General features: G+C 35.8%; 1 protein-coding gene across 3 annotated transcripts in view; it reads right to left on the minus strand.

The window, feature by feature from the left end:
• Positions 1–4,565, minus strand: part of LOC136136114 (zinc finger protein 33B) — a 29,696-nt gene extending 25,131 nt beyond the window's left edge. Inside the window, exons 1-2 of one of the 3 annotated variants that reach the window (XM_065894053.1) lie at positions 4,424–4,565; positions 3,677–3,772 (exon numbers count right to left, since the gene is read on the minus strand). In XM_065894053.1, coding sequence (XP_065750125.1) covers positions 3,677–3,772; positions 4,424–4,457 — 130 coding nt within the window. In that variant the 5' untranslated portion in view covers positions 4,458–4,565. Of the gene's footprint in view, positions 1–3,676; positions 3,773–4,418 lie in introns of all 3 variants that reach the window. The other 2 variants (XM_065894052.1, XM_065894054.1) reach the window with 2 other exon arrangements.
• Positions 4,566–9,329: the final 4,764 nt, after the last annotated feature.

The following is a 9,329-nucleotide window of genomic DNA, read 5'->3' on the forward strand; positions in this document are numbered from 1 at the left end:
AATACAAAGGCTAAGAGTCTACTATAAAAAACTATACCACAATAAATTTCACGACTAGAAGGAATAAATTCCTAGAAATATACAACCTACCAACACTGAATCAGGGAGAAATTAAAAATCTTAACAGGCCAATTACTAGTAAGAAGTTTGAATCAATAATCAAAAAAACTCCCAGCAAACAAAAACCTAGGACCAGACAGCTTCAATGGTGTATTCTAACAAACACTTAAAGAATTATTACCAATCTTTCTCAAACTCTTCCAAAAAATTAATAGAGAGGGACACTTCCAAATTCATTTTAGAAGGCCAGCATGACCCTGTTACTAAAACTTGACAAAGACACTGAGAGAAAAGAAAATTACAAGCTAATATCCCTGATGAAGACAGACACAAAAATTCTCAACAAAATATTAGCAAATCAAATTCAACAATCCAATAAAGGCAGCATACACCACGATAAAGTGGAATTTATTCCAGGAATGAAAGGATGAGTCAACATCTGGAAATCAATGTGATATACATCATATTAGGAAAGGATAAAAATCAATGATCATCTCAATAAATGGAGAAAAAAAAAGCATCTGACAAAATTCAACACTCATTCGTGATCAAAACTCTCAACAAAGTGGGTAGTGAGGAAATGTACCTCAACATAATACAGGCCATGTATGACAGGACCACTGCTAAAATCATACTCAATGATAAAAACCGGAAAGATTTTTCTGTAAGATCAGGAACAAGACAAGGATGCCCATTCTTGACACTTCTATTCAACATGGTATTGGAAGTCCTAGTCAGAGGACGTAGGCAAGAAAATGTAATAAAAGCCATCCAGGGACTTCCCCACCAGAGAAGATAAGACTCCGTGCTCCCAAGGCAGGCGGCCTGGGTTCAGTCCCTGGTCAGGGAACTACATTTCACATGCATTCCACAACTAAGAGTTTGCATGTCACAACTGCAGAGCCCACGTGCCGCAACTAAGGAGCTGGCAAGCTGCAACTAAGGAGCCTGCCTGCCACAACTAAGACCTGGTACAACCAAATAAATTAATTAATTTAAAAAAAAGCCATCGAAATCAGAAAGGAAGAAGTAAACTGTCATTATTTACAGATAACATGATATTACACATAGAAAAGACTCCATCAAAAAACTTTTAGAACTAATAAATGAATTCAGTAAAGTTGGAGGATACAAAATCAACATACAAAAATCTGTTTTTTCTATAGATTAATACAAACTATCAGAAAGAGAAAGTAAGAAAACAATCCCATTTAAAACTGCATCAAAGAGAATGAAATACCTAAAAATAAATTTAACCAAGTAGATAAAAGACCTGCATATTGAAAACTATAAGACACTGATAAAAGAAACTGAAGAAGACACAAATAAACGGAAAGTTATTCCATGCTCATGAACTGTAAGAATTATATTATTAATATGTTCATATGACCCAATGTAATCTACAGATTCAAAGCAATCCCTATCAAAATTTCAACAGCATTTTTCAAAGAAGTAGAACAAACAATCCTAAAATTTGTATGGACCCACAAAAGACTCCTAATAGCCAAAGCAATCTTGAGAACAAAGAAGAAAGCTGGAAGTATCACACTTCCTGATTTCAATCTATACTACAAAGCTATAATAATCAAACAGCATGGTACTGGCATAAAAACAGACATAGATCAATGGAACAGAACGGAGAGCCCCCAAATAAACCCATGCATACATAATCAATTAATTTAAAACAAAGGATCCAAGAATATACAACATGGAGATGACAGTCTCTTCCATAAATGGTGTTGGGAAAACTGTACAGCCACATGCAAAACTAACTCAAAATGAATTAAAGATGGGAACATAAAACCTGAAACCATAAAGCTCCTAGAAGAAAATATAGGCAGTAATAAGCTCCTTGATAGTGGTCTTGGCAATGATTTTTTTTTTTTTTTTGGATTTGAAACCAAAAGCAAAGTCAACAAAAGCACAATAAACACGTGGGACTACATCAAACTTCAAAGCTTTAGCACATAAAAGGAAACCATCAACAAAATGAAAAAAGCAACCTACTGACAGGAGAAAATATTTACAACTATGTATCTGATAAAGGGTTAATATCTAAAATACATAGAGAACTCATACAATTCAATAGCAAAAAAAAAAATCTGATTTAAAAATGAGCAGAGGATATGAATAGACATTTTTCCAAAGAAGACATGCAGATGGCCACGGAGTACATGAAAAGGTGCTCTACATCATTAATCATCAGGGAAATGTAAATCAAAACACTACTTTTTTAAAAATTAAAATATATTTGACATATAACTTTATAAATTTAAGGTGTACAACATGTTACCTTGACAAATTTATAAGCTATACTGTGACTGCCACTGTAGCAATAATTAGCACAACTATCATGTTACATAATTATCATTTCTTTTTAGTAGTTAGAAGAATTAAGTTCTAGTCTCTTAGCAAATTTGATGATTATAATACCATACTGTTGCCTCTATTCACTATACTGTTCATTAGCTCTCTAAGGCTTATTTACTGATTACAAGTTGGTACCCTTAAATAGCATGTCCTATTTCCTCATCTTTCATCCTCTAGTAACCACCACGTCACTCTCTTGTTTTTAAGAGTCTGGCTTTTTCAGACTCCACATATAAGTAATATCATATAGTAACCTGTCTTTCTCTATCTGACTTATCTCACTTAGCATAATGTGTTCAAAGTCCATCCGTATTGCAAATGGCAGGATGACCTCCTTTTCTTGTGGCTAGATAATATTCCACTGTGTATACATATTGTACACATCACATCTTTTTTATCCATTCATCTGTTGATGGGCACTAAGATTGTTTCCATACCCTGGCTACTGTGAATAATGCTGCAATAAACATCAGAATGCATATATCTCTTCAATATCCTGTTTTCATTTTGGGGGGGTATACAACCCAGAAGTATAAATACTGGGTCATATTCTAGTTCTATTTCTAATTTTTTGCAGAACCTGCATACTGTTTTCCAAACTGGCTGAACCAATTTACATCTTAACCAATGGTGTACAAGGGTTCGCTTTTCTCCACAGCCTTGCCAACACATCTTAACTCTTGTTTTCTTGATGCTAACCATTCTAACTGGTGTGATGTGATATCTCATTGTGGTTTTGATGTGCATTTCCCTAATGATTAGTGATGTTGAGCATCTTTTCACATACCTGTGGCCATTAACAACACTACTTCTATAAACTCATTAAGACACATTATTTTTTTCACACTACACTCAGCTCTTACAGTATAGCAGGTACTCAAAAATTATTTAAGTCAAAAAATGGCCAATAACAACAGGAATGCAGAGCAATGGAGGTAGTAAGGCAGGCAACTGAAATTGCTTTGAGAATCATAGAGTAACCAAGAAAAACAAGAGTAAAGATGAGATGGGCAAAAACTGGACTACTGACAAATCTAAGAATGATGAATATTCAAAAAGTGAATCAAAAGGAGAACATTTTTTGTAACAGTGGTATCTGGAGGTGTGATTCAAAATATCAGTATTTTAAGTCACTTATAAGGATTAGACTCTCTAATGTGATATTCTTCAAAAAACATTTTAAAGTTGTCAACCTCTGGACTAATAAATTCCCTGATATTCATTTGTTCAGTACACATTAACTCACCTGGAAAACTCTGTCTTGGGAATTCTTCCTCCAGTATCCATGGCTCCTCTCCTTGCTCCAGCCTGAAGATCACCTCTGGTTTGGTAACACAATACCCTGTCAAAATGAAATAATTTAGGACTTGGACCGGGTGGCCTAGACTTCAGGGCCTCTGGAAGAGGAGGAAGCTTCTAGAGCTGGTCAATGAAAGTGCCACTGAACATTTCCTTGGAGAAGTAAATACAAATGTCTTCCTGGTGCCCAAAAGTGACCAATAAACATTGACTCCCGACTTCCAATCTTAAATATCATTAAACTCTACAGAATGTCCATGTGTTTCTTAGTTAAAAGCATTTTTTCCCATTATAAATTTGTGGCCAGGATGAGGGTCTGATTTAAGATTCTCAGGCATTTATTATTAGTTGATGCCTTAGTCAGTTCGGGCTGTTATAACAGAATACCACAGACCAGGAGGGTTAAACAACAGAAATTTATTTCTCACAGTCTGGAGGCTGAGAAGTCTGAGATCAAGGTGCCAGCATGGTCAGAATCTGGTGAGGCCTCTCTTCCCGGTTTGCAAATAGCTATCTTTTTGCTGTGTCCTCACATGGTGGAGAACGCAGAAAGATCCCTTTTCTCCTTCTGTTTTTGTAAGTGCATTAATCCCACCGTGAGGATCTAATAATTTAATTTAACCCTAATTGAGGATTAGGGTTTAAAAGAAAATTTTTAAATGCCATTTAGAATTACATAATAAACAGACCTTACCCACTGAGACAAGGTTACTGTAGTTCTCCAGCATCACATCTCTGTAAAGGGACCTCTGAGTTGGGTCCAGGTGCTGCCACTCCTCTTGGGTGAAGCCCACAGTCACATCCGTAAATGATACCGATCCCTGGAATTTCTGTTCAATCTGAAATGTTCAAAATTAAGGTGACATGGGAGAAGATGTATGGAAACATATCCTTACCATGATTACTGTTTACAGATTACCAAATTGGTTTGCAGAATGTTTCTTTTGCTTTATACTCTGGGAGAAGAAGAGAAATCATAGTAGAAATATTCTGCCATTGCATTAATTATCAAGCCCGCACAATGGATCTGGAACTATGCTAGTCCTTGGAAATACTAAGATTATTAAAAATCATCCTGTATTCAAGAAGCATATAATCTGGTAAGAAAACTTGCAGTAATATGTTACAAGCACTATTGTTAAAGTACACACATAATATATTAAATGAGAAGCAAAACTAGTTCTATTTTGAGCTTCACTGAGGAAGAACAGCTGTTGGATAAAGAGTAACACTGTGTTCTTCATGAACACAAGGCCAGGGCACAGGCAAAGGCAGCGGCCCTCTAACATCTTCAGGAAATGAGCAAAAAGGCAAACAGCAGAGGAAGAGCTGAGATAAGAAAAAGGGCCATGGATGTATTCAAGGAACAGATTACAGAGTAACTTCAGACCAATAGTCTCCAAAGTATGTGATAACTTTCCACGTTAAAGAATATTTTTGAACACTAGAGAAGTTTATATTTATAAATTATAGAAATAAACTAACAATAAATTTATTATGAACTTTAGCTCTATTCTTAGACTTAAAATGTAAAAAAAGTCTAGTATTTTATTTCACTACAATACATATTCTAGGTTCCAATCCTTCAATTCAGAGACAATAATTAGGATGTGTAGAAAATGAGACAGGAAAGATTTTGGACCTACTGAACTTGAAATGTCTGTAGAACATATAAGAGAAGATATTCAATTGTATTGTTTTTGATATCATCCAGAATTCATGCCTCTACTTGGGGGATCACTGCTGCAGAGAAAGAGGAGCCAAAGAAGAGATTCAAGGATATACTGAAAGTATGTGACCAGGTTTTTTTTTTTTTTTTTTTTTGCGTTACGCGGGCCTCTCAATGCTGTGGCCTCTCCCGCCGCGGAGCACAGGCTCCGGACGCGCAGGCCCAGCGGCCATGGCTCACGGGCCCAGCCGCTCCGCGGCATGCAGGATCCTCCCGGACCGGGGCACGAACCCGCGTCCCCTGCATTGGCAGGCGGACTCTCAACCACTGCGCCACCAGGGAAGCCCGTGTGACCAGGTTTTTATATCAGAACCAATTCTCTTTTTTAAAAAAGGGAAGGGAAAGCTAAAGGACAAAACACACCATTTACATAAACTACTAAAGTAGAAACTGGGATGCAAATAGAGCATTGATAAAAGGAGATAGAGCACTTCCCTGGTGGCACAGTGGTTGAGAGTCCGCCTGCCGATGCAGGGGACAGGGGTTCCTGCCCCGATCCGGGAAGATCCCACATGCCGCAGGGCGGTTAGGCCTGTGAGCCATGGCTGCTGAGCCTGCGTGTCCGGAACCTGTGCTCCGCAACGGGAGAGGCCCGCGTACCGCAAAAAAAAAAATTCACGGACAGAAAAGGAAATGTTTTCTCAGGGTATATGCATGAACACCTGTACAGATACTAGAGTCACAAAGCAAGCCAGCAACATTAGAAGAAAATAGATTGGGCACTGTACTTTTGCAAGATATGTCTTAACTATAATAAATCTGAAGCATAATACTGGAGGTGTAGAATGAAAATAAGGACTTGGTAGACATTAATAGTTTAGTAGTGTCTGAAGTCATCAAGAATGAATCAAAAGGCTCTCAGAAAATTAAGAGTGAAAATAAAAAAGACTGGAAGCTGAGGGAAAATCACTTTTTAACTAGCTTACAGAAAAAGAACAGGTCATGAAGGCCACAACGGAATTTTCTGAAAGGTAGAATTACAAGAAAGAATAGTTTCTAAACCTAAGAGATGATGATATGACCAACTCAGTAAATACAGAAAAGCAGGATTAAAAAAAAAAAAAAACACCTCTTGGCAAACTAGAAATAGAAAGGAATTTTCTCAATGTGATAAAGGATTTTTACAAATACCTCCACCAAGTATCACACTTAATGGTAAAATATGGAAAGTGTCCCACTTAAAATTAGGAGCAAGATAAAGACACCTACTATCTCCAATTTTATTCAATATTTTTCTGAAGTTCTTTGAGTAATATAGTATAACAATCAAGTACACAGAAAATCCAAATAAAAGTATCCAAAATAAAAGTTTTAGAAATTAGATACAAGTTCAGTATAGCAAATTTCAGAAAATTAAATTTTTTAAAGGTACAACTCACAATAGCAAGAAAAATACGAAAATCTTTACAAAAAATAAAATGAAGGAAAATAAGAAGACCCAAATAAATGGAGGAATGTAACAAATTCGTGGATAGGCAGGCTCAATATTATAAAATATATTATAAAATATATCAATTCTCTCCATGCTGATGTTCAAATTCATAGCAATTTCAAACAAAATCCCAGACAAGCTAATTGTGAAATATGTGAAAATCGACAAAACAATCTTGAAAAAAAATTAAGCCAGAAAGAGTATCATTTATCATGTATAATTAGCAATATACCATTAATTAAAACAGTATGATACCAGCATAAGAATTTTCATATCAACAGAATGGAAGAAGAGGCCAAAAACAGACCCACACATATATATCACTTCATTTATGACAAGGGTAACAGAAGGACAATCATTTCAATAAATGATGCTAGTTTAATTACTGATATAATGAACATTTATTACTACCTTAAGTGTAAAGAGAAATGTATTTTAGACAGTATATAGATCTAAACTTGAAAAGTAAAACAATAAAAATTTTAGAAAATGCCATAAGAAATACCTTCATGACCTCAGAATAGGCAAAGATTTCTTAAATGGGACACAAATTATATAATACTATAATATTAAGAACCTACCCTTATCAAAAGAAAGAGAATAAAAATTCAACACACAGAGTGGGAGAAGGCATTTGGAATACATATACCTGACAAAGAAGTCCTATCCCTAATAAAGAAAGACATTTTATAAATTAATGAGGGGAAAAAAAGGCCAGTCATCTTGGTAACTAAACTGACAGCAAACCCTTCAACAGAAACTATGAAAATGAGAAGACACTGGGTAAAAATTTGAATAGGCTATTTGCAAATAAGAAAACAAAACGGAATGTCATTTTAAGCAGCTAGGAAAAATGTCACTAGAAAATTCCAAATCCAGCAAAAATATTCTTCTGAAATGAATATATTTTCCACATAAGGGTTGAAAAAGTTATCAACAGTACACACAGACAAGAAATACTACAGTTATGGAAAATGATACCTGATGGAAGCACAAAGCTTTGGGAAGTAATAAATAAAACTGAAAATGGACTTTAAACCAACAAGTAACGTCTTCTGGAATCTGTGACAAACACAAAAGTAAAATACAGCAAAACACTAGTAAAAGGATACTTAAAACTGTTTTAAGATTCTTGTATTGTCTGTCGAGTGGTAAAAGCACGTAGGCAAAAATAAGAAAACTGTAGAGGAAAAGCTCAATTCCTCTGTTTTACTCTCCTCAGGTCAACAAATTTGTGGGAGTTTTTCCCACTCCAAGGAATTAACTCAACTCTGACACTATAGCGTCAGATCCCAGGCTCAGTCCCACAACACCACTCCCACTTCAGACACGAATTGAAAATGCAGATTGTCACGTGTACATCTCACCAATGGATATAAATCAAGGTTCCCACGCCCTCCTCTTTTGGTTCAATAATTTGATAGAGTGGCTCACAGAACACAGAAAAATGATTTACTTACTAGATTAATGGTTTATTATAAAAGGATACAACTCAGGAACACCCAGAAGGAAGAGATACACAAAGCAAGGGGAAAAGGATACAGAACTTCCATGCCCTCTCAGAGCTCGCCACCCTCATGTTCAACAACCTGGAAGCTCTCTGAATCCCATAAATTCAAAGATTTTTATGGAGGTTTCATTATACAGTCATGATTGATTAAAGCACAGGTCATTAGCAACTAACTCAGCCTCCAGCCCCTCACCCCTCCTCAGAGAGTTCCAACCCTCTAATCACATGGTTAGTGTTCCTGGTACCCGTACCTCATTCTTACAGGCATTCCAAAAGTCACCTCATTAACACAAACTCAGGTGTGGTTGAAAGCAGCTTGTTACGAACAGCAAAAGACACCAATTCTACCTTAATTTCTCTGAAGCTACTTCAGGAACTGGAACAAAAACTAAATATTATAACAACAGATGCCCTTACAGCTCTTAGGGATATTATTAGAGTTTTAGGAGCTAAGTTAAGGAATCCTGGAGGAACACCCAAATAAATATTCATTACATATAACAACATCACAAACACAAACTGTAATATCTAGAGTAAAAACTAAAAAAATACAAAATTTTATAACTAAAAAGCTACTAGATATAAAAAGAAAAAAATCCTCTCAAAAGGAGAATGGGTAAGTAAATTGTAGTATTTTCATGTAGTGGAACACTATGCAGTAATACAAGGAATAAACTACAGGCAGCAACATGGGTGAATCTAACATATATTGAATGAAAAAAGCCTCATATAAAAGTGTACACACTAATTCTATACATCTAAGTTTCAATAACAGGCAACATTAACAAATAATGATAGAACAGTGCCACATAAGGGAAGGGAAGTTGTTAAAGATTGGAAAGGAACCTGAAGGGGTGGTGGAAATATTAAATATCTTGACCTAGTTGGTAGTTACTAGGACATATATGTGTTGTTGCTGTTATTTTTTA

The sequence above is a fragment of the Phocoena phocoena genome, chromosome 16 (assembly GCF_963924675.1).
Source record: "Phocoena phocoena chromosome 16, mPhoPho1.1, whole genome shotgun sequence".
In the NCBI taxonomy this organism is placed as follows: Eukaryota; Metazoa; Chordata; class Mammalia; order Artiodactyla; family Phocoenidae; genus Phocoena; species Phocoena phocoena.